General features: G+C 44.4%; 2 protein-coding genes across 2 annotated transcripts in view; both read left to right on the forward strand.

Moving 5' to 3' along the window:
• Window positions 1-27022, forward strand: part of LOC124182469 (ephrin-A5) — a 444902-nt gene that overhangs the window by 73480 nt on the left and 344400 nt on the right. The gene's annotated exons all lie outside the window — the stretch shown is intronic.
• LOC124182470 lies at window positions 2394-13734 on the forward strand. The gene is made up of 3 exons (XM_046569796.1): window positions 2394-2556; window positions 12663-12775; window positions 13434-13734. Exons 1-3 carry the CDS (start codon window positions 2512-2514, stop codon window positions 13690-13692), a joined length of 417 nt encoding a protein of 138 aa, XP_046425752.1. The 5' UTR covers window positions 2394-2511; the 3' UTR covers window positions 13693-13734.

Genomic DNA, 27022 nt, shown 5'->3' on the forward strand with positions numbered 1-27022 from the left:
ACTTAACTCGCTCTCAACGGTGGGCTGCCGCCCCGCAAGGCCAGCGACCAGCCCAAGGGGATTCTGAGTGGTCATATTATAGTATAAGGATTAAGTTTATACGGGAGGAGAAGCGGAGACCCGTGGGGCTTAGCTGTCTACGGTACGAAGATATGAAAAAAAATATTACATACACTCGCAGTGCGAGGTTCGATGATAATAAATACGACGATAAGATCAAGGTTTCGGTGTAGCCTGCGGTATTCTAAAATCTTTATACATATTCGACTCGGAATTGTTTTCTTTCTTTTTACGTTAACTTGATTTCTCCGGCACAACCCCCTCGTGTGCAGGTTGAAGATGGGGAAAAAATGACCTTCATGTTCACAAGCAGTAAATATTTATCGCTGAAAGTTCGCCGTGGGTTGTTTTCATTTAAGTCGTTGTTTTCTTTTTCCTACCTTCCTTCTTAACCTCACAGTCCTAATCTGATAAAATACACCGTTTCTAAATTGGCTCAGGCGGAGTTAATCTTGGTAGGGCGTTATCAATTAGGTGCATTACAGATAACAGCTCCACCACCCCTGCGCAGAAAGGCGTTCAACATATTTTCAACTCTTGAGAACTAGCGGGGTCGGAGGGGTAGTTTACATCCGAGATAGTGGTACGTCCCTAGACTCCGATGTCAAAACCACACGCAAACAGCGTTGCGCGTTGCTTGCGCAATTTTCGAAAGATAGTGCACCCAGATTGCTGCGATAATTAGCAATTAACCTCTGCAGGGGTTCGAGGTGGAAAGTAAAACAATCGATTTTCATTCGGAGCCGGAGGGCGAAGGATCTCTTCGTATTTTCTGGATTTTTGGTGGACGTTGCAAAACCGTTTGTTCAGGATCGAGAGACGTTCGTATCCGCTGCTAGGCACATGCCTCCTCGTATCTTCCTGTAGGATGTTGGTAGTGGGATAAGATACGACGGAGAACGAAGCGGGGAACAGTGGTTAACCTCGGTTAGGCGGGGACCACTGACCGGCCGTACGTCCGTCCGGCAAAGCGGGCGAGAGCAAGCGAGCAGGCGAGGAGGGCAGTAAATATATTCTTATCTATCCGCCAAAAAGTTCAGCCAAGCCGCTAATTAAAGGTATAACCTTATCCTCAGCGCCAGAGAAGAGGGACTCCCAGTGTTGTAACGACGTGCCGAGGTGGGAGAAGCTCCCAGTATACAGTGTGTAGCAACGAACGCTCAACTGACTTTGGCCGATTTATGGTGGAGAAAACAGCGGCGAAACGATGGCGTGCATTCGGGATATCAGGATTTCTCAAGGGCTTCGACGCTGAGATCGATTCACTTTAGGCGTCTCCAACATCACAGTCATATCTCAGAAAATGTTCTACACTAATCGTGATTATACAAGGATTATCCGCTAGACCGCAAATTCGAGATGTGTTTCCCGATATTCCAGACGTCAACCACTCTTCAAGGTAGACTAAGAAGTTTCATGAAGCCTTTCGAAGATACCGATCATTATTTGGTATCATTTGTTCTAGGTTATGTAGTGAAGTAACTGTGTTACACGGTAATGATCAACTTCGAGTAGAGTTTCGATCTCAAGCATAGATTCCGGCTTCGCGGTGGTTGATCCCTGCCGTATTGTGCAGTCGACTCCTTAGTGGACTATTGACGATAAATTTCCTTGGTATTTTCTTTTCTGAAGATGAGCAGAGCGGGTTTTATACTTGCATCTAGAAGCGCGCGCGGTAGCTTATTATTGACCGTAACCGTGACGGTTATATTGAACGAGGTAAAGCAAAGGCCGTGGCTGAGCCGAGGAAAGGAGGGCCCTGCTACTACTTTGCATTAGGCGTAACACACGGACGTCATGACGAACGGCTCTGTAACACGCGCGGCTTGTACCACGTGACCCAGGTCGCCGCCCATTTTTAATCCATCAATTCTAGTTTCTGTTTTTTCCCATTTCCATTTTTCTTTATCGTGTGACTGGCTATATAATGATTTGTCGATCATTCCACCTACGATAAACTCCACCCATACTCACTAGCCAAGTTAGGATCTCATCCATAAGATTGATTTTACGGTATCTTCTAAGCATCAATTACCCAGAAGCTCACACAGCGAACATTCTATTTTTTCGTGTATTGAAACTTTGTGCTAGATTATCTGTAGGAGTGACGAAAGACCCTATAATCATCGAGCTTCGTTCACCTTTTTCTATTTTCTTTTAAGTTTCTCCGCAGGTTACAAACGTGGGACTCGCATTGTCCGACAGTAGATAGGATGCAATACATGCTGTCCGCCCAGCCGATAAGTAGCGAAGAGACCGTAAACTCATCGGAGAATCGCTTGGAAAGAGAGCCGAGATGTCCATGAAGAATCATTAAGAGGATCTGAGGAATGTGCCGGCTAAGGCTGGAGCGTTAAATATTGGGAAAAGTCCGTCCTCGGTTAATCCGGATGGGCGGGTGATCAAGAAGGCTGTGGAAACTTGCCTAAACCAACCGCACTGGTCTGGCGAATGCAATCAAATCCTGCCACCTTCAACATGCGTGACTCTGGACAAGTTGAGTAACGAATGATTGAATTTGGTGATCCTGTATTCACTGTCAGCTCCTTTCGACCGGTCGAAATAATACGGAGAATATATGCCTTGAGCATGACATTTTTCGGAAGCACTTTTACATGCTAAGTTTGAGTTATGCTCTTTTGTCGAACGTGCATCTTCAAATTCTTGTTTGATTTAATAGGGGGGGACTGCGTATCCTAGACAAATGTTGTCGAAGAACGCGAGTCAAGGCCACCACGATATGTCCCGGCTTGTCTACGATTCTATACGAGGTTTCGTGCCGGGTGAAAGTTAGCGAAAGGGTCTTTATCCTATAGCGGTATCTTAGCGTGTCCAGAACCTGTGAAATTCCAAGATCGTCATTCTGCCTGTTTGTCACGTCTCACTTCCTCTCCAAAGATCCTGCAATATAGTTTCATTAGTTGCCATGCGGGTAAGAAGGCAAAAATCGTAAGATTCAGAATTACCGTGGTAGATCCAACTGTTGTAAATTCTCCAGTAAATTTTACGTCACAGTCATATTCCATCTTTTCTGGCATTTTTGTTTCGTCCATGAATATTCCATTTGAAAAAGAACGTCGCTGTCTGGTCAAGCCATGGACAGACCAGACCATGCCAGCGCCATTATCCCGAGCCGTTTCACACCGGGTAATGAAACTTTAACGAAGACTGACTGACACTAGAAATTGGTATTTCATTTGGCTGAAGTGAGGGTTCGGTCCAGCAGGTAGAGCTAACTTACTTTACTGACGGACATGCGCTAAATAGTCGCTGGCGAAGCTCGACACGGTGTGCGGAGATCGAGAGAGGAACTGCATTAGCCATCACTCGACTCTTTCCTTCTCTGACTTCATCCGATTGCAGTTAGCCGGTTCAGAGTGTCGGGGCAAGGCTGAGGGCACCAGGAACGGCATTTGAAAACTTGACAATCAAGTAGCGTAATTTCATGAGCAGATAGAGTGGCTGATCACCCGTAGTCCGATCTCGGCGATAAGAGCTCGCAGAAAACTGGACAGTAGTTTGGCAAGGTGAATTTCCCGATTCGGTTCGCTTATTTTCAGCTTTGAGCTGGCCCCTCGCTATTTCATTAAAGCATTTATGGACTCTGTGCCTGGAGGGAGCAAAGGGATGAAGGATAGCATCCGGCACGGCTAGATTCCACAGGGTTGCCTACACGAACGAAACGGGCGCCGGTATCATGTCACTCTTAATTCGTTTAGCTGCATCTCGGTGTCTTCTCTCTCCCCCATTCCATCGGGCAAGCTCCTCTGGGGCGGTAACGAAGTGAGGAACCGATTGCCGTCTATCGTAATTCTGGAAAATCAATGCGATTCCCCGGACCAACCGGAATAAGAGGGATAAAACAACCCGGCTCTGTCCACTGAGGACGTTAGAGGTAAAATCCTGGTACTGGATAGTACATGACGATCAAGAGTCGTGGAGAGAAAGTGGAAGCGTGCAACGGTGCTGCAGGCGGGTCGCTCCGCCATGTCCAGTTCTTGGATGCGGCTATTAGTCACCAACCCTCTTGCCTTCGCCACGGTACACCGCTTGCTGCAATCACTACCTGCCTCAGTCGACCGCCTCCATTCTTGCTAACCCAGCAGCACTACTACCACCATCACCTTCTTATCTCACCCGTTCTCGCTCTACCCCTTTGCGGTTCTATTACTACGACACACTATGCGCTCTACTATCTGATCCTACTTTGTCTTACGGCACCTTTCATCGTCTAGCCTAGAGCGACTCGGAGCTTCTAGAATTACGAATCGAACAGAGTTTTCGAAATATTTTCAAAAAAGGTCCCCTTCTCCTCAAATCCGTTCAGTAACGTATCCTTTTTGTTGTACACGTTGTGCCAAACATATTCACTCGAGAAGTTGCTGTCGAGACAATGGAAGGTCGACTGTAATGGTAGTGTTGGTGGTGTGCGAGGGGAGCATTGGATAGAAACTGGCAACGTGGTTTTAAAACTATTCTTATTCACGAAGTACTGCAGCCTTACCCCGTTTTCTTATTGCGGAAGCATCTTGCGAGAACTTTGCCTTCTGTCCGGGTCCCAGAGCAGCTGCAGAAGTCGAGGCGAAGGCGTTGTAACGGTATGTGTGAGGGAATCCAGAACTGGAGCGAATTTTATAAAATGGGAATTATGTTTTACCGGAAAAAGTAGAAGAAAAAAATAATACCGGAATGCTCATCGCACTGCGGATCCATCGATCGTATTGGGAGACATTCGTGACACATCTTTGAGAGAGGATTTATTCACAGATAGCGATACCTGACTTTATATGAGAGTTTCTTTAAATAAAGAGAATATGGGAGAAATGTGCCATTCGTCACCCTAGCGACGAGGATGGGACAAAGGTTCGACTTTTTTTCTAGTATATTCGAATGGTGTCGAGATCAAGAAGTCGACATAGCAAGGTAATATTGTACGCGCAATATTCTTTGACATAGTCGGGGGAGTTTTACCATGGAGTTTCTCATCTCAAGCTCACACCATGACGCGCACGTATTCACTCTTGTCCATCACAGACTCTTCTCCCTCTCATATGCAGTTCTAGAAGCGCGCTATGAAGTGCGGAAGTAAAAATATTATATTCTCTAGAACACGAGACGGCGTTGCATAGCAGGGTGTAACCATGCCATGGCGACTGTCACTTGCACAGAACTCGAGGTGCACCCCGTTGCGACAATATTCAGAGTTCTCTCTCACCACTCTGTGAACGGGAATTTCAAATCTTCCTCTCGCTCTGACACACCAACTTTGCCCCTTCCTTCCACGTCGAGTCGTTTCATCCGAGGATCGTCGGTCGTAGATTTCGTTGGGGTCTTGAATTTCTTTTCTCTCACTCCCAACGTTATTGTCTCTTCCCACATACTCCGATACTTCTGACTACTAGCTCTGGATATCTTTCCCTCTCGGTATTTGGCTGGTTGGCAATATTGCGGTCTGATGACTGGAAACTCCAAAGTTACGCACCTCTTGACTCGCCGCATATTGATCGGGGCTTAATTAGTCGGCTGTTGCGTGAAACTCAGGTCTGGTAGACGTTTGACGAGTTTTGAATGGCGGTATTAGAGAGGCAAAGTCATAGACAGTGCGAAACATGAATACCTGGACTAGTTGTGCGATGAGAAACACAGACGTGACGCAATACAAGTGAGGAGAGTGTGAGACGAATAAATATCCTTCGTGGAGGTGACGTGAGTTATTGCCACGAAAAAAGCAAACGACTTGGTTTGAAAAATACAGCGTTTAAGCTCGCGGTTGCTGGGCTGAGGGGTTCGGGTACCTTTGATTCGGAGAAATTGCCCCTTTTACAGGTTCATCGAACGATCGCTGAGCCGAGGCATAGCCAGCCTGGATCGAACGAGGGCCGCAGGATCCTCGATAGAAGAAGTTCTTCTGTCCAACGGACAGAGGGTGGAGTGAGTGGTAAGGTTCGGATTGGGACATTTAGCTCCATTAATCACATTATCCAAGTCATGGGTTTTGTCGTTGGCACAGCACGACATTCAACTCGAAGGAGTTGCGAAAATGGACCTGCAAGGATGTGCTAGTTGTTCTCGAGTGCTCTTCCTATTACGCTACCGGTTCAAAGAAATGTTTAGCGTTTTTAATCTTTTTCTCTCGACTGATCCTATGGCCACAGTTGGATTGGATTTTACGCGCTGCTATATCGAACGCCAAATTTGATAACACAATACTCAAGAGCCAGCGATGGATAGGGTGGAATAATCGCGACAGGATCAGCTCATACGAGTAGTTTAGACTCATTGCTACATTTGCGCTACAAAATTACACCCAGTTTTCAGAGTCCAGCGACGTTATTACCAACTTCGCATGGAGTTCCGTTGATATATGTATGTGACTTCAAGTTCCTCAGACTCCCAGGATGTGGTTGCGATGAAACAGTACCTCATTCTGGGCTCGCAGCGGAACTAAAAAGACACTACACCATCTGAGGTCACCGTCGACTCTGTGACTGTGGTGACGCTTTCTCGCCAGCATCCATCAACACTCTCGGACAAGATGCACTAGGATAGATTGAGAGGAACTGGCAGGCTGTATTGCTAGGATGGAATAAAGACACTGAGCACAGACAGGTGTGTGGCAGGTGTGAAAAGATAATCTGGCTACATCGCTAAGCAGGAAAAAATTACGCTGATAGTAATTCCAGTTTACACGTTTCACTTCAGGATTGCGTCATATTCTTAAGCTTTATTACGCCTTGGAGGTGATTTAAGGCTTATACTCGGTCCTTTACTCCGTGGCAACACATCGATGTAAATAGGACTACTTTCAGTTTAACAATATTCGATCAGCTTCTGCGTTACAAATTGTAAAACAGTTTGGCAGAAGTGTCAAGAAGACAATTTGTCATTCGCACAATTCTGTCGCTAAAACGTGAGGGTTTCTTCGTCACTCTCTTGTAGTGATGAGCTTCGGGATCAACACAAGGCGAATCCTAGACCGCCCGTGGGTGCAAATCCGTATCTGAGATTAAGTCCAGATCCTGAGTTGTATAAATTGATATCATTCACTCTGGCAGAAGTTCCGAAGACCACAGTGCCAGGGATCCACTTTGTTTTCGTTAATTTTTTACTCCGTAAGCATAGTTCGCTCATGGTGGGTATCTCGCTTCAGTGGGCACCAGAAGATTGCAGCGTTTTCCGCACGTATTTCACGTTTGTCAGAGAGTAAAACGCAAATCTTTGCGGGTTCTCTTCAGCCTAAGCCTGTCGACGAGTCTTTTTTCCCCCTTGGATCTACGGAAAAAATCTCTCCTCAGCAGCTGCCGCTTTAGACACATTTACACCGACCTTGGATAACACCTGCACAAACGGCCAAACCGTGCTCTGCGAAGCCCTCACTCTAGAAAAAGCACCGAAGCCTACTTTTTCGATAGTGATATTTTTTCACCAGCACAACCTTTCCACCTCGCAATTTTTATACATTCTCTGTTCCACCACGTTCATTCGTACGTCAATCAAGCCATTTTCCTTAGTAAAAAGTCTGGGTCGTCGTCAACCTTCTTATTTATTATTAATCAGCGTCAATGTTGAGACACTTTGGATAAGTTTTCGTACAATTTTTCACCGAGCCTGATTGCAGCCGACGCGATTCACTTCGGACTAATTAAAAGACTCGGGAGTAATATGGGTATTGAATAATTACTAAGAACTTCAGATGCGCCAGCTTTTTTCTTTCGTATACCAGTCATCTCATTCTAGATACAACATCATCCATACTGAAGCCTCGTTCATGAGACCAAACTTACCGTTACATCATAGCGAGCCACTTGTACGCTACTAAATAAAAAATTTCACAACCACGTCTGACGTTCCCGGATTCCGATCGGTTCTGCAATCGAATCAAGTACCTCATACAACGAGGCTTTAGGTGTGCAAAAAGGTGCTGCATCGATGGCACGGCACTTGGTCCGTTGAAAACAATGGGCATTGTTTGGCAGCGATTCGATAAATAAACGAGGACTGATTATGTTATAACTCGGAGTTTGTATAACGACCGGACAGACGGACGTATTGGGTACTAACTAGATACACCACTCGTGTCCCACCCTCGGACGATCTTGAGCGGAACACCTTTTCCCGACCCCTTTAACTTTCTTCACTTACTTTTTTGCGGACATCATCTTGTCCTGACCACTCCATTGTTATTTGCTTGGAAGTGCCGCGTTTACGCTTCATTCAAATGCGCCGTGTTTGGCTGGTCTCGTTTCTTCCTCGTGTTATAATCAATTCTGGGAAAAAATATTTACACACCCTCTCTCCACCTCGCGGGCAAGCAAATTGTAGGAAAATATATAGACCACGAGTATTTACCATCATCCTGTTCACCGCACTCTTCAACCCAATCTGCACCAACGTAAAAGTACGATTCATCTTGTAGGTGGTTGTTACGTTTCGTTTGTGTTGGCGCTAGTTTTTATCTTGCTCAAAATTAATAACTGTAACTGCACCCAGAGCGACGTCGCGTGTCCAGGGCCGCTTTTAATAAAGTGGCCCCCAGTGATAGCGGTCCAAACTATATCCAGTCTTCATGACCACTCAGACAACTGGATTGGACAGCGGAAGCCAGTCTATGTCGGTCTACAAAATTGTCTGAAAGTTTGACAAACAAATTTCCAACCGTTGATATCGTGATTCGTCCTTCCCCTTTTCCGGCGGGTCAGCAGTCACATCAACCTGAAATGGTCCACATTATAGAAATAACGGAGGGCTGGTCAAGAGGGAGGAAACTGTTCGCAGTCTGTTTGTCCTCGGCTCTGAGTGAGGGAAAATGAACTTGAGAATAACTTCTGGAACACCCGGTGGATCAGAGTCTTGAAAACAAGTGGTTAGAAAATCGATATCGGTTAATCGACAAGCTGTTACTTCTCGGGCAGCACCGTCGCACGCTGCTGCAGGTCTGAGATTGTTTCGATCCATTATTGCTGCGGTGATTCGAACCGCGGGCAAATAGAAAACTGGGATCAGGGTAGGTGAGTACATTGCTAGTAGAGCGTCGGCGGTGGCGGCGGGGGGCGACATATGTAAATCGTTTGAAATTAATTTAGCAGAAGTTTCATCCTATGGAGCTGCTCGGTGCAGCGTGACTCGGCGCGAACGATTGAACCCTACGAGAAATATACTACTGATAGCTCTCGTCTATTCGCTCTCGCTCCCAGCCGTTCGGAACGTTTTCCATTTCCGGCAAATATTGCCAGTTAAAACGAGTAGTTGTTCACAGTTAATAGTATTTGCTACGACGATGTTCACTACTTTTAGCGAGTTGATATCTGGTTTTAGCGAGATCGTAAATGTCCGAAGAAACTTGTGTATATAGATGATGAATAAGAGAAGAGAAGAACAAACGCTGTGCTTTGAAGAAAGAAGGCGCAGGTGAATTTAGCTTATACCTTGCGGGTTTGTTTCTGCGTGTGAGTGAGTGCCTGTAACAAGTCTCCGCGGAAGACAACAACACCGGCGGCGGGTTGCGTATGTCTTATTGTTTATCGTTTATCGTTTCCGTATGGTATCTCTTCCCATCTTCGATGCCCTGGGAGAACAAGCGGCATCTAAACAACCCAACCAAGACGCGAAGGTATTTTCTTCTAACAACCGCCTTGCCTCGCGTACCGTCGCCATCTCCTCATCCTCTCCATTCCATACCACGATTCTCTTCCTCTCCTGGCATGGCATGACCTCAGTCTGCACATCGGCTCTTCTCAAAGAGATGGAAACTCACCTGTGCGAAGGTATTTCGGAGATGCATTCACCTTAGGTACGACTCTGGCTCGAAGCATAGTAGCAATGAGGAAGAAGAAGAAGAATAAGAAGAAGACGAAGAAAAATGTGAAAGATAGGGAAATGAAGCATGATGGGGAAAAATTTGAGAGACAGTTAATACGAATCCAGGCAACATGTACTGCGACGGGATTGTGAAGAATGATCAGGGACGAGTGCATGGTAATGCTGGCAAGAAAAATAGGAAGGAGAAAAAGGAGGAGAAGAGGAGTCGAGTTGAGAGCCGGCATTTTGGCGAGATACGTCGGTGCCTGCATCCAACAGAGGATCGCAGCATCCCATCGCAAGACGTAGGTCGGAACAGGTTTACCGCATCCTTATACAGATAGTGAAGTGTGGTGGCTTTAGCGTGCTATGTGCCACGGGATCGGGTCATCAGGGGGAGAGGACGGGAGTGAAAGACGGGGCGGGGCGAGGTGAGGTGAGGTGAAACCTCTCAACACGCACCTCCACAAACGCAACGAGACGCACAATGCGCCCGGTATAACACTGAGCAGCACTGCGGGGGCCCTAACACAGACATGCATCTATCTTTACTCCTCGTTCCCTGTCTCTTATTCTTTTTTTTCACCTCTTAGTTTTGCTCATCTCAGGAGGTACCTTTTTATCCACACTTTATACACACGTGCACAACTATTTCACCCTCTCACTATGTGGATGCTTCAAGTTCTATCGCAGAATACGGAATAGACTTTTGGTAACAAGATCAGCGTCTTGGACCATCGGGAAGACTTCAATTATTTTCGAAATACGTTTCTCTACGTCCACATTACACACGAGTACACAACAAGCAGTTCATACTTTCATTGTGGATGCTAGAAGTTCAAGTACCGAATGTTGGAAAGACCTTTGGGATCAAATGCAGTATCTTGGATCGTCCCGATCACTTCGAGTCTCGGAAATATATTCATGCCTTCTTATTGTTATTGAACAAACATCGCTTCAATTTCTGATACAGTGATGAACGAAGACGTAATCAATCATCTTCCACATCGAGTATGGTGATCCATTTCACTTGGACACGTGTACACGGGTTGTGAACCCTGTGCTTTGGACCACTGCAGTATGCATGCATTATTCACTCTAGCGATTTATGCGGACCTTAAGCACTCCGGTAGTACAATGTTCGAGTAGTGAAAGAGTGGACCTTCGATACATACGTCGTATAGATCTGCATATAGGCATGCGCAGATGTACGCCTGCCTTGGTTCAGACGCGTGACATGCATGAGGAGAAAGAAACGGTGAGGATATTAAAAACTCTAATGTCTCGAGGCTAATTGTGAATTCCGCGCGCAAAATACGCGAACGTATTCGTCGCCAGGTAGCTGAAAGGGGGGATGGGTGGACAAAAAGTTTCAGGCAACGGCAACTGGATGAGTAACCAGATTAGTTACACTGCAGGTTGGCGTTGTAAGGACGCATGGCAGCGTAGCGAAGGAGCGTCGAGCCTCTCAATCTTGGTCTGACCTCTTCAATTCGATGTAGTGATAAATTTGCCCAACTTATCGGAAAGTGAATTTCAAACGAGTCATCTCAGGGCCGTGGTTCGTCCGCAAGTAACGTCAAGGCTGCAACCGTCGATTCGGGTCCTTAGTCGTAAGTAAAAACGTGTTTCGCGCATTAGTCGAATTAATTAAATGCTAATTATGATCGGGCGGTGGCCTCGTCCGGCATACTGATACGCCAAGCCAATACCCGATACACATCCTGCAGCATCTTATTAATTTCATTTCGACTTTCGGAGAGTTTTGCTGCTCCCCGTCTGGTTTATGGTAATCCGGTATCTCTTAGCACGCGAACCCGTACCGGCAGATGAAGAAATTTTAGTCGAGGACTCTGCGGTGACTCAACCTCTCCCGTATTCCCGGGCTGCTGCCTCCCCCCCCTCCCCCCTCTCTCTCTCTCCCTCTCTCTCTCTCTCTCTCTCTCTTTGCAAAAACTAATTATAACGTCTACAAGTCAGCAGCAGCACTGCACAACCAGGAGGAAATTCTCCGCCCGGTTTTATAGCCTGTTAATTAAGGGTGTCCACACGAATGAAACTGTGGATATATTCACCAAGAGACTGACTGATACAATTTATTCGACTACACGATGCTATGTTCACTTCCGTTACAAAATTTAGCTTCAAATTTCTCGACTCTAGATACACTGCTATATTAACTGGATCTGAATAATCTTCAGAAGATCAAAGGAGCTGAATTACACACGAAAAACGACTTTTCTTTGACCAAGGACTCGGCATTTCAATAGAAGCCGATGAGGACGCAGACGTTCGGCAGTTTCGATGCACCTAATCTTTCGGGGCTCGACAGGGTGCTTTTGAATTGACAGAATTCAATTAGGAAGGGTTCAATTATCAAAACGTGTCATTTTTATACGCGAATAAGACGGAGGTATGGTTGGGTTGTTACCACCGGATACGTCAGTCGCACGTTTGAGGCTTAATTGAAATCAGTTGGGGCGCTATTCTTTGACTAATTGCTGATTACGCGGAGGTAACCTCGTTTCCTCCTCGCTTCACCGTCTCGAAAATCTCGCGTTTGGTCTGGACAGTTGAAACCGTTGGATTTGATTGGCGGTCGTTATTACATATAACAACTCAAATACGTCCAAGGCGAATTCGAGGGATCCTTGTTTATGTAAAGTTACGTAAACGGGACTCAACTGCGCGATTGGCGAAGGGAGCGCGAAAACTGTGTTCACCAATTTCATTTCATGGCGATGACTAAAATACCTCAAATCGACGACTGCTGAGTTTCTATCCTTGTACGTATTATTAATCAGTCGTTAACTGGACGCGGTGGAAGAGCCATCACATCTTGCGAGAGCCGGAACATCCGGAGGGCGACTATCGTCATGGTGGCTTTCGCCATCTGTTGCTTCAGTTTTTCTAACTTGTGAGTAAGGGACAACGAATATGAGCCTTTTGCCTCAAAGTTTTCAATCCAGTTTGCGGAAATTTTTCCCTTTCTGATAGCGATTATTTATCGAAAAAAATAATTACGTCTATCGGTAGACAATGTATTCGCTAGTTTTTCTCGTGATTCACCACAATCGGTTTTCGAAATTTCAACTATCGAAATGACTACGCGGGTAAAGGTCATTGTTAAATCGAAACGATTTTACGTTTCAATCAAGCCGGGTTCAGCTCTACTCTCTTTCTCTCTCTCTCGATTCGTTCAATAGTACAGCAAAACAAGCAAATCAGTTTTCCATTCAATTCAAGAATACATTCGAGCAATTTCCTGCGAAAAGCGTAGAAATTCTCGTTCGTCAATTATTCAATTAATTGATTAAACGAAACTTCGTGTCATACGAATGCTACAAAAACGGGATTTAACATTTCTTGAAAAAGTTTCCGTGTACTTTCTGAATTATATGAAAAAAAAACCTGCAAATTTAATTAAACAATAAAACTCCTCAGTCGACCGTAAAGGTATTAAGATAAGGGTATAAATTTGTCGCTTACTGGATCTTAACTGTTTGGGGGTTAAAGCAGCCGAGGGTGGTAACGCCATAACGAGGATGAAAAGTGTGCTTTATTTTTAACAACAGTATGCTGAAACTGTCCGAGTTCAAAGCACCGTTCTTGAATATATTACGGACAGTGAAGCTGACGCAGATTGAAGAGACCAGGCAGCTTGGAAGTGCTAAAACCACCTTGGAACTCCTTGGGTCAAAAAATTTCGAAGTTGAATCAGCGGCCGATGCATACGAGTTCTTTTCGAATGGCCAAATCTCCGCCGAAAATACAGCGAACATCTACGGCACGCCATCCCCAGTTGTTCAACAATGGGTGAACATGGAGGTTTAAGAAAAAGTGACGGGAAAGGATCAGATGTGAACGGTCACATTATAGAATTAATTAGATGAAAATTGTAGTAAAAAATTTGTAGTTGCAATAAAGGTCCAATTGAATTGGACGGCTCTAAGCGGGTGATTGATCGTTATTTCCTTCGAGCAAAGATCGAAGATAATCTGGCGGAGAACGAGAGAATATCGCGGGATACGATACAACGGTACGTGTAGGTTATTCGGGTGGATCTGGGGAGGAAATCGAATATTTCGCACCCCGCGGTGTCTCGCTCAGCTCGTAGTCAACACTTCGAGCGGAACACCGAGCGCTGCTGGATCTCTTATCAAGGTATCAAATTGCCCTTCCACGCTTTAACCCGACGACGTGCTGCAGGGCTAAATGATGCGTGAAGATAACACGCGGAGACCGACGTCGAATGAGTGACCCAGAAATTTTCCCTCCTCCCGCCTCTGCTGTCTTAGATCGAAGTGGATTCTCGTGTTGAGCCGTGAATTTTCTAATCCCTTTTCATCCCCGCCAGCTAGCGTATTGATCCCCTTATCCACCATCCATCGATGTCCTGTATTTCACCCTCGTTTCCTCTCGCCAAAGATAATCTGCGGCTACGGATACTGTGTTATTAATTTCAAAACTTTTTGAAACAGCGGTCGAGATAGATGATATAAAATTTGGAATGATGCTGTGCATTAAGTGGAATAATTTTTAATTGTTGTTACTGTACAGACTTTGGCTATTTTCATTTTTTACAAGATGAGAATGAGTTTTGTAACTCTAGCCAGAATTTTTTTTACTATTCTTAGTTATTATGATCGTGATAATATCCGATGTTGATGCAAAAATAAATTGATTTTACGTTCTTATTATGAAACCAATGAAATCGTATTATTGTTAACTATTACTATACTAACCAACTTTTCGTGTACTCCACGAGAGCATTCAAAACCGTCATTGTACCGATATCCTGTTATAAATTGCTATATGGAACGTCCTACACTATATTGGAAGTTTTATTCGGACGCAGAACAGAGAATCCACTATAAGTATACTGTTTACTCAATTAGTAAAATCAAAAATTTTCATTGTAAGTTTAAGACAAATCCATAGTAATTTACTTCCCGCACTGATTTCGTAAATTGACAACTATTTTGTACAGAAAACGTGTAGTAAACTCACGATCATGTTTAATAGTGTACTTATTGTAATAGAATTTTCTAGTAACTACCACGAATGAAGTTTTCGTTTTTTTTTTCGTATTTCAAGGTCAATTCCTAACCAGCAGCGAAGTAAGAGAAAAGAAAAAAAAAATTTGCGTTGAATTTGATGTACCGGTTAAAACGACGCAAGGCTGCGTATAAGTGAGAGGGACAGAAAAGATGGTGTTTGTATATATATATCAGCTGTAGAATCGTAGGTGATATAAAATTCACGCGGAGTCCGTGAAGAAGAGGCGGGTATTTGAGGAGTTGGCCAGACGTCGTGACCCGATCCCAACTGAAAGGATAGAATTTCGAGCGAAATAAATTGCCCGACTATCTCTACCGAGCCTCGGCTGATCCACGAATGGCGCTGACAGTCTTATTCCAGAATATGTCCAGTGAAATAAAACGGCAAGGATACCGTATAGTATATGCCAGGGTCATTCGAACGGTAACGGCTCCAAGGAGGGCAGGGGCGAATTTGAGAATCAGGACATGACTCGTCCCGGCGGACGAGGCTGTCCGGCAAATGGGAATTCCCATAATTTCGGGAGGGATCCTCCCTGGATATTAGACCCGTCCAATCTATAAAAATACTGCATCCGTCGAAGCCCGATAGAATATGATATACAGACGCGCGAATAGGTGGGTGATGTGTGAAGGAGAAAAAAATATGGAGTGCGGATCCCGGAACGATTCGACTGTCAGGAACACTCTCAATATATTTGTTTCACAGCCAATCGCCTCCTTCCTTTTCCATTCATATACCTACGTAACCCAGATCCTTGAATTTGTTTTCATTTCGTACTCTTTAACGAGCTTCGATCGGATATGAATTCAAGCATCACCCTGCAGACGGGCGGCGGACGCAAATTGAGGTTTAAAAATTGACAATGAAGGCAATTATGGCTACTCAAGAACCATCAGCATTCATCTTTCAACAAAGCTGAGCGGCAGAGTTGGGAATTAGATTTTCATGGTTATTTCATGTAATTCTAAAAGCTGAACCGTTCCTTTCAAATAAAATTATTAAAATCTTGGGGCCCCACCGTCCAAAGAAGCTTACCACCGGCTTACTGGAAATCACATTTTCTCCCCGATGTATATACGTATGTAAACACGTATGTATATGTGCATAATACGCGTATTATTATCATTGTCCTCTGCGTCGTTATTATTACTCTTTTTATTATCATCGACGGTAAGCGGGATTCCGCATTGTCGTTATTCTCTTGATTCGGCTTTCATACTTGGGCTGTAAGGATGCAGCGTGGAAAACCCCAGTTCTACGACAAGACCTTCCATAAATCATTCGGAGAGCATTCCAGGGTGCGGAGTGACGAGAAAAACACTGTAAGGGATTGAAAAATTCGGAGGTTGACCGGTGAACGAATCGCGGTATAAGATGGACGATTTCGGGAACGTATCGGTGGTGATCAACCCCGCCCCCTGCCGTCCCCTGGCATTAGCGGTGCTACTCGGAACCCAATTAACCTGGTTGGCTGGGGGTCGAGTCTCAATGTCATTTTATCAAGACCGTAGTCACCCGCCCAGTGGCGAACGCAGGTACGTTTGGGGGACAAAAAATCACCACTAGTCGGGCTTCGGGTTTCAAGGCACGTATCCGAATCACGAGAAAACGCTCGGCTGAAAGGGGTCGGGTCTGCAGGTGAGCCTCTGCGCGTTAGGCTGGCCACCACTCAGCCCACTGTCCGTCTGATCGGTCTGTCGGACGGTCCAGCTGGACTTTCATACGTGATCGACCGATGCGCAGGGTTGCGGATACGTATAGGTACCAACGGAGGCGAGAAATCTGGAGCTTGATAAAAAAGCTCAGACGTTTTCACCTGTGGTAAGAGGGAAGGAAAAAAATGGAACGAGGGACTAGAGGTCAAAAGGCACTGTTATTATTTCGAGGGGTATATCTATGTCGTTGTCGTGGATAACAAGGACGGCGAAGATTCCGTGAAAGTATACGGAATACGTACCGGAACACGGTTGACACAATGCCGAAGACTGCCGACAATGGGTGATCCATGGACAAGGTTGTTTGGACAGCGGCAAGCTCAGTGGTGAGACTGTTAGACGAAACACAAAGAGTTGATACCTGCCTTGGTTCGTTGTCTGGATAGCGTCTGTTTCACGCTCGTAGAAAAACGAAAAGCAATAATCTCCGTGCCGTTTCTCTCTTGGCGATACTCACAGACCCGCTTTTATCATCCGGAAAACTCCCTTTCCTTTTTTCTCTTTTATTCACCCTCTCCGCAGCTCCTTCGTTCTCCTTAGTTCGACGATTTTACTGCCCTACTAGCTACTACTACCTAAGATGGAAAAATAAATGATTTCACCGTTGGAAAAATAACCCGGCGCAGAGAGTAGGTAGCTCGTAGGTCCTTGCCATCTACCTCTCTCCCTGACTCGAGCACCCTCAGCGTTTAGTAGCCACCAAGAAAGAAAATGTATTTTCTCGATAGGCTTCTGTTTCTCACCAAGGCCAACTCCGGCTCTACTCACCTACTTCTACGGTGGGTCTATCCTTGCCGGCTATGGATGGACAAGTAGTGAAAACAGAAGGTGCGAATCATCTTACAGTTTGCAACTGCAGAGTTTAAATATTAAAAAAAAGATGAAGAGTAGGTGAAACTCTAGATTTTTAAGCACCATGGTCGTACACTGTTAGAAAAATGTGGTATAGATTTATATGGACTACAATTTTGCGCAATATAACACTATTGAACTAATGTCCATCCAACACAATCTGTTACACTATCTGATGACAGTCCAACGCTATCTATTGTCAATCTAACATTTTCGAAGTCAATCCACCACTGTTTGAAGTCAATGTAACAACTATCTGATGTGAATTCGAGACTATCTAATATCAATATCACACAGCGTGTTCACTAATAATTTCGACGAATCCTCAAATCGATATCCTGAATTAATTGTTTTCACGCATTTTTGTTTCAGGTGAGTAAATCCAGCCGTTCCTTACACCCGCCTACTTAAGAGACCTCCGGCAGTATAGGTAATCCGTTAGGCATTGATTTTACTTTACTATCTCTGCCTGTACGAAGTCTCCTGCAACGACATTGCTTGACAAAGTGCACTTACTTATAACCCCATTAACCGCCGCATTTAATGTCCCATATGTGGCTTCACGCGATAGAAATATTGGTGAAAAGCTCCCGGTGGAAGTATCTACGTTGGTTCGAATGCTCTGCAGTTACGCTACGAGTTCCCATCGATCATTCTTCGGATAATTCTGTTCTTCTTCGACACGAGCTTGACCTTCTTGAGCAGGATATTTTGAGGAAGATTTGAAGAACGCTTAGCGTACTTCAGGCTATGGCAGTTTCATCGCTCACGCCGACCTGCATAGCCTTGTCCGAGAGCAAATGGCCTTTCCGCGGTGTGGAAATTACACCTAATGAATGCAACCAGATCCGTGGATGTTGGCTGGCTTCTGTCTACGGATGGTATGCCGCCACGCTACGATCCGAACCACGTAGGTGCGTCTGCAACGTCGGTAGTTCATTGCATTCTCCCAAAGTGTATACTAATTACCCAAATATCCTCCAGTTCCTGATATTTTTGGTATCACAGAGGATTCACAATCATAATTCCAAAATTTTAGGGTTTCGAACTTTCGTCGGGTATTACATGAGTTGAAAATCTTCTCACCATGCATAGTGCCGCGGAAGAAAAAAACTAAATCCGTACTCGTGTAAACTCGGCTGTGATTCACACGCAATTTATCGGATGGAAAATACCGGTTGCGCCACATCTAGCATGGGAATGGCTGTAATGGTGGGGGGAAACGGAAGCCGGGCTGGTTCTGTCGTTAATTAATTTGCAAATGCAATATTAATGTTGAGTAATCAGCCGTGCGCGCCGCGGTAGGGAAATCACCGATTACAATTACTAATTACACGAGAAACGCGGAGCTCACCTCTACCGAAATTTATACACCGGTTACGCCGCATCGACCTGACACATTTTACGCCTCTACTTACCGTATCTGATGCCATACGTGTTTGTAGATCGCCATGGACCAAACTTCTTTTTCCGAACCAAGCTGGTGTGCAAAAGAAGAGGGTCGACCGTTTTAATACCTGCAATTCGATGAGGCTGAAGTCAGTTACGTTAACGTAACGATATATCAAGAGACAAAATTGTTATTGGGTAATTTTAGGATGGCTTTCGAGGAGTCGGCTTTTCAGAATTAGTCTTTATTTTGGTTAGACTGGTTTACTAAATTTCAGATAAAGTCATAAAGGTGCAAATTAGCGATGTTTCCTAAACATGTATCGTTACGGTAACGTTACTAACTTCATCTTTATCAATTCGAGTAGTACGAATCGTCGAAAAGTATCTCGTTGGCCAATTCAACCGAAAATAATACGTGTTGCTGACCATCCAAAACTGTGAATGGTGGCCAGTTTCTCACCGAGCTGCGGGCTACCTCAAAGTTTCATTAAGCCTGAGTTTTGTCGCGATAAAAGCTCCGCTAAAATTCGGACAGAGGTGAAAAGACTGGAACGAAAAATTTCGATGCGCATCTTTACCTCGATCTTTTGCCTTGGGTGATCCGCTTGCAGAAAATTTCGGAGAACCCACTTCGGAGACAGTTATTGAGCCAATTCTACATACTTTTCTTGACATGCGCTGCTACGCCGGCTCCTTTGTCTGGATGTAACCCCGAATCGAAAGACGGTTCCGCATTCGGGGAGAGTGCGAACTCTCCGGGATGTGGGAAGAGGGTCCCTCGGCGGATCTTGCACTGTCGAAGGTATATCACCAACGGACCGACCAACCACCGGGATTTCCTGCCAGCTTCCTCGGCGTCGAGGAAGGGATCAGAGCGGAGCGCAGGGAGCCTCCGCATGATCGCACCGGATATTGAAAATGCCTAGAGAGCTTCTGGACACACAAACTCCCCTTAGATACCCCATCGTGCAGCTCGGTGATCGAGCATATTCATCGAAGTAGAGAAAAACGCGGGGGTTGAAAACTCGATGGAGATGCACGAGGTACAGGAATTAAAAGGATGCTAATATAATCAGTTCTTACCGACCGAGTAAAATTTCCACCAACTCCAATTGTTTCTCACGGTTACTCATGACTGACGCAATAAAACTGCCGATACCGCGATTCTACATCCAATGCCGAATACAAATATCTTGAGAAAGGTCTATTTTACGCTACAATAATGCCAAGCAATGCATTTCTGTACAATCGAAGTACTTATTATATTGCAGAAATACATTTCCTGGCGTTATTCTATCATGAAAGTAAAAATTTATGGGATATTTATCCTCGGCATTGTCTGTAGACTGCGCTGACTGAGACGTCTTTACATCAGTGGTTCTTAGGTTTTGATAATAGACAAGACAACAGCCGGTCCGACCAGCCTGCGTTTCCATGCGTCCGTTTCAAAAATGAAAAAACAAAAACACTGAGAATAATTTCAATTGTTGTAGTAACTAGAAAAATTCAATAAAACAGGTATCGTTGAAAACACTGTTCGAATATTGTTGGAATTACGAAAAACGAGGTACACGTAACCATTTTGCGCTATTGTCGATCCTTTTTTGGCGATTGCAACCCAAAATCAGTTTGTTCGGTTTACTGTACTTTTTTAGTTAAATAAGACTTGAACATCAATTTATTGTTGTACAAGCATTAAATTTTCGCAACATTTACAAGAAAATATAGTAACAGTGATCGTAATGAGAAAAAATAGTAACAGATACCATACTTTCTGGTAACAGCTAGAAAACTAATTTTCCTGTTCTACCTGGAACTATATCTTTCAATTGTGTTAAAAAAATATGAAAATAGTTAAGGACTGAGCGGTAACCGGAACTAAAAATTTCTCTATTTTTCTCCGTGAAACCACAGTCGTCCAACTCCGAATGATTCGTGCGAATCCCGATCGCGAACGCGGATAAAAGCTTGATTACAGAGACAACAACTGCACCGTTAAATGGAAAACAGGCTCACTGGCCGGCGTTTGATGGCTTTTCGGCTAATAGCCCGCACCGCGGCTTGTTTCGCAGGAACGCCGCTCACGCTCGATTGTGAGCAGTTCGCCCCCTCGCTGCCACTGACAGCGGCGCAACACCCCTTCAAGGTCTTTGACCAGCACGTCACACCTCGGGTTCTTGACAGGTGTTTAACACCGACGTTGTGTACGCCGTTCGGCCTGATATTGGCTGCTCTTTGTTGCCGTTGCCACAGCGGGTAGCCAACAGCAGGGAGCTTTCGGCTTCGTACGACCGGAAAGTGGTCCGGTTATCGGTTCCAACGCCGTTCAAAACCTCGCCACGTTTCGCCTCGTTAATTGTGCCGAAATCGTACCGCGATGTTTCAATCTGCGAACATCAAACTCAGACTTACTTGAACGTGAAGAAATTGATAATGGACGAAACAAAACCCGCGGGCAGTAAGAATAAATTGGGTACAAGAAATATGTGGTGAGAACGGAGCTTTTTATCCAACTGAAATAATCACGGATGGTGACCTTTGGGTCTAGCTTTAAACATTGGAAAGCATACTATTTGATACCCACAAAATATTCCATCAAGTTAAAATCACACGGTCCAATTGATGGACTGCTGATAGGCATGAAATTGGATTATTTGTGAGAACTTTACCATCTCATTTCTTGTTTTATACTCGATGATAGAAAATAAGGTAGTGAATCATCTAAAGATCTGATGTTTGGACAAGCTTGTAGCGTCATTCGTGTCCTGCTGGATATCGTAGGCTGGTTTGTCTGCCACTTGTCCTTTCGCATAGATTATATAGTGTACGATCCAATACATCCCGTTTGAGTGATGAATTGATTTTTCTACAAAACGACGATACATTTTCCGTTTTGCTTCTTCTCGCAGGGTGAGACTTGAGCTCTCTTTCTCCTTCTCTCCGATGGAACGGACCATGAAGACTACCTAAGGATGGACCGACTCAATTGGATGAATTTACAAAACTTGTCACAGTAATCGTACTCATTGGGTTTATATTTAGTACCACTAGCGTCGCTAGTATTCCTTTTGAACCGACGTGTCATTGGTTCCAAAGATTGTGGAAGATCGACTAGTGGATGATCTTGCAACGTGATCCGTAGAAAGTTTTCACTGCCACCTTATACTCCCTCCACTGTCTTCGGCGCATGTACGGAACACCAGTGCCATCTTGTTTCAGGCTGCTATTTGTGTAGGTACATGGAGTTCCTGCTCCTTATGTAGTCTCTATGGAACAGACGGCTCGCATAGTCTTCCGGCATGTCAACCACGGGACATTTGACTCGTCACAGTGCGGTTAGTACCTATATTGATGTAGAAAACGAGCACTCTAGGCGAAACTACACAGCGTTACGTTTGTTCCCCCGACGTCGTCGCGAAGAGCGAAGGAAAGCAATTCAATTACAGGATTGAGAAAATCATTGACAAAGTGGTTAGAGGAACGGGGGTCTCACCGCTTGCACTTTGTCCTCGATCAATCGGTCGGGATATCTTTAGAGCACGAGTCTGCCAACTGCTTCTTTCTGCTGCATCGAGGGTGATTCCGGAAATGTTGCTCCAGAAATAAGGAACAAGGCTGATAGGGGCGGCTTTTACGCTGTTTGTTCGACGCTGCTGAACGTCGGTTCGTCCCGGATATAATGACGAGCCGATTGTTTGTACCTACAGAGTGACGGTTCTTATCTTCTCGCACTCCCGTCTCAATGAGCTGATAAGTAAAACCGATCCCGAACGCTCCAGTAGCGTATCCAACGGAGCGGAAATTAACCAGACATTCCGACCCGCCCCGATGTTGAAAGTGTTCCGAAATTTCGCGGGGCGTGCATTTACTTCCCTCTCTCTCTCTCTCTCTCTCTCTCTCACTCCCTCAGTAGCTGTCGTCTCGCATATCTATACGCGTATTACTACTACCACTATCCATCATGTGAAACTTCTTACTGTTCTTGCTGTTCCTACTGTTCCACTTTTCTTATGTTTCTCCGTGATCTCAAATGTCAATAATGTTAGTTTCTTCCTCCTGTGCTACCTTCAGTCTTATTTTAACTTTAATTTTAGTTCAATTTTATCTTTATGTTTCTTGGTCATACTCATTTGCCATCTATCCATCTATCCATCTGTCTACCTATCCATCTATCTATCTATCTATCTGTCTATCTCTTCTCATCTCACTACTCCTTACACTATTACTTTCCTCTCCTTTCCGCTCCTGTTATTATTTTATCAGTTTAGTAACTGTACCCTGCAATTTCTTTTCAGGGGACCGTATATCCTAGGATATTCTAATCAGCCCTTTTCCATCTATCTCTCTCCCTTTTTACGCCCCGTCTTTCTACAGCCAGATTTTTCGACCGAGTTTTTATACCCAATTGAATTACCACTCTTCCCATCTCTCTTCCTCTTTCAGCACTCTCATGTTTAGGTATCATACGTACATGCATGCGTATGTATATACGAAGATGCGCGACGAAAAAATTTACGGAATAATTAACGAGGGGCACGTGCAGTATAAAAATGTCGCCCTGGCTAGCGCGTTAAAGCAGTGTGGTCATTTTTGTATTTTAACCAAAAGCTATGGTCCCGTGTATGCCGACGTCACCGAGGAGCTCTTGAAATATGTATGACCGAGCCGCTAGAGCGGGGAAGGGAGACCGACCATGGCAAAGCATAATTATAAATGTAATTTATAAAAAGCTCGCACGCAGGAAAGGCGGAGAGCTCTAGTGAAAAAAACTATTGTTATTATAACACACTCCGTCTCTCTTTCCCCCCCTTTCTCTCTCTCTTTCTCTATCTCCGTCCAGTTACCCTCTTCATTCGCCGCTAGAAACCCTCTGCAATTTCACTGACCACGTGTTCTGCATCACCCTCCGTCCAAAGCTTGGACTCTCGCTCTCACTCGCAAAAAAATTCTGCAACCACACTTAACACTCAACATGTATATATGTATATATATAGACGGTGCGCCGTTTGGGGAAAAGTTAATTCTGTTATAATCTGGTCGAAAATTTTTACACCAAAAATGGTGAAACAAAAGTCATTTTCATACCAAAATTAGGGAAATTTGGAAAGGCGCAAAACGAGGAGCTGGTAAGTCCATGATTAGCCACTTTTTAGCAAACAAAAGTATTCGAGAAGTAGGACCGTTGTAATGACATTATCAAAATATTATCAGTCATATAATATTGAATAAAGTGCAAGAAAAACAATAAAATACGAAAACCAAATGAAGATTACAGCCATGAAGATAGGAACGAACAGACATCATTCAGAAGGCATTAAAAATTGTATATCTAAGTGTTGATGTATTGAGAAATTTGTGTGTTTTTTTTTTGGTCTCCTCGTAACTGAAAACGGTAACCGAGATCCTTGGAAGATAGTGATTAAACAAAGGTTTCAATTCTCCGCAACGTTGGAAAGCGTAGATTAAAAACTTTGACTTGATTAATTTTGTTTGTCCACAGAAAAAAAACTGTTTGCTCCCACAAAGAAAGAGTAAAAGGAGGAGAGTAAAAATAAAGAAAAAAAAAACAAAAGAATCGGAGGATTAAAAACTCGCAGCATTTCAATATCCGGGTATAAAACCTCCCCGGACGGAAGGTAAATTAATTTTCACCCGTGCTGTAACATTCATCATGTGTAATTCAATCTATATGAACGTGACGATTTGGCAAAACGTAAAGCAGCGAAATATGTCTACTTCTTATCCCTAGGCTTCCCCCCAACCGCCCCGTTTAACTAAAGATGGGAAACGTGTTATTTCAAAAGTTTGGTGGATCTAGCGGATCAGGCTCTGTATAATGGCTCTGATTAAAACACTCGCGGAAAATCTTCAGTCCTCCTCAACCAACCCTCTTAATTCTCATTCCATCGCAGCGTGCAATACTGAAATACCAGGCACACTAAAACAGGAATCAAGTCCTTGCGTCATTTCATCAAGATCATGCAAATACATTTATACCTTGTTCAATGTACATGTTCGTCAATTAATCGCACCTTTGAAATAATTTTCCGTTGAAAACCAAGCACGAGAAAAAAAGAAAGAAAGAAAAAAAGAAGCAAAAACGATAAAAATAGGCATGAAAAAATAAGTATGCATAATATGTGGAATAGAAATCGCATGATGCCCGTAACTTCTCCTGACAGTTTGCAGGAAGCATATGATCACCGTGCAACGTATATATATATATTCAGATATGTGCAGAATAATGGTAGTACTTATTCAGACGTTGGTAAATATTTGGATATCCGCCAAAGTTTGGCTTGCATTTGAACATTTTTCACTCCACTCCCGTGTTCCGCGTTGCACGGATGCATGCATGTAATAATGTAGGTGTGCAATAACACACACGAAAATAACCACATGATTACGGTTTGATCGTGAAAACCGGGTTCAAATCGTGAGTTTCACTCACAGACGCAGGCGGATAGACTGAGAGGGTGAAATTTTGCAGGCCAACAGCACGTCGACATATCACCGAAATCGTTGGTGTGATATGCACTGCATAATGTAGATATGTGTGCCTTTGTAATTACCGGGCTGCCGACTCTCGGTTCTGTTGCAGATCGTCTGTGCAGGCAGGTATGAAAATATTGATCATTGCAGCGATAATCCGCAGTAGTTGTTTAAACCCAATTTCGCGGTGTGCGGTAGGCGGTGATCAATGATTGATGCTGCAACAAAACTGCACACGCTGACGAGAGAAACTGGAGGCACTTGATCGCGGTGCGGAAAATGGTGACGGGGTTCATTATCGGGTGGATGTTTAATTCGCAACGTTCGATAACATCGCGTCGGTATCGAGAAATCCTCTGGCGTTAACCTCGGTGGAGTTTTCAGGCCTTCCAAAATTGTTGAATAAGTAATCGAGCCTCGGTTTCGACCCGCAGAAGGAGGAAGACACGGGTAGACAAGCAAGCTGACAGTCAGACGAATAAGGGACTGAGTGACTACTGCTCGCTAGATCGTGACGTCGCGACGGACGGATTCCATCCTGTTTTATTAAACGATTCCATTCGCGAATTGGCCGCGTAACACTGCCTTGTGAATTATTAACGGGGGATGCTGCTGCAGTCGGGTAGCTGAGACACGAGTCTGTAGAATCGCTCCCCCAATAGAAATTTCCCAACTTGTTCGAACCTCCAAACCCTCTATTCCGTTGTAGTTCAGATATGCCGACCCGGATTTAGGCCTCATTTACAGCCTCCATGTCGTCACTGATCAATTTGATTCAATGAACACTCGAAATTCTCAAAATTCAAGGTTGAAATTGAACCTCGAGTGATCCTCGCGTCTCGGTTTCACTTAATAGAACCTCGGACCGTTGGAACTTGAGAACGGAAAACATGAAGCATGATAATTGAGGTCTGGGCCAGAAAAACCGCAACCGAAGCTTTCGAGGTTACATTGGGTCCCAATTTTGCAATTTTCATCAGAAACTTGAACGTCATAATCGGAGCTTCCGAGCAGTCTTCAGACAAAAACAAGGTTTTTTTTACATTCAGAATTTCCCTATCCGAGGAAGTTTCATAAAAGTCTAAAAAACCTCGACATTTACTACAGGTTGAGAAAAAAAAAAAAAAAATGGCCTACAAACTGAACTTCCGACAACGTTCCTGTGCCATCACAACATTATAATATTTATCCCTAATCATCGATGGCCGCCGGCTTAGCTTTGCTTTCCGCTTAGCATGCAAATACGAAAGCGTGCGCTCTTCAAACATAAAATCCGACCAAAAAATACCCATCGTGCAGTGCAGTTCAGGACCCATTGTGTTCCCTCTTCCGTCTGATGGTGCAGGGCAAACACACATCTCAACGATCCTCATCCTCCGCATGCTCTGTAGCCGTAGAGTGATGCCTCTGGGTAGGTAGAATATCCGCTTGGACTTCTCCTCTTCTACAAACTACTCATACCGTAAAGAAATTTTTTTAACCGACTTAGGTACAATATCGACAACACGGTTCTTCTATTCCTGACATGGTGTTCCAACACTTGTCCATACATGGAAATCGGGTCTCTTAAGTCTCTACTTTGAAAAAGCCTGGAATCCTGACGGAAATCGACTGTCAAGGACATTTTCGTTTTATTGGAAAAATCAGTG

Source organism: Neodiprion fabricii, chromosome 5 (assembly GCF_021155785.1).
Source record: "Neodiprion fabricii isolate iyNeoFabr1 chromosome 5, iyNeoFabr1.1, whole genome shotgun sequence".
Classification (NCBI taxonomy): Eukaryota; Metazoa; Arthropoda; class Insecta; order Hymenoptera; family Diprionidae; genus Neodiprion; species Neodiprion fabricii.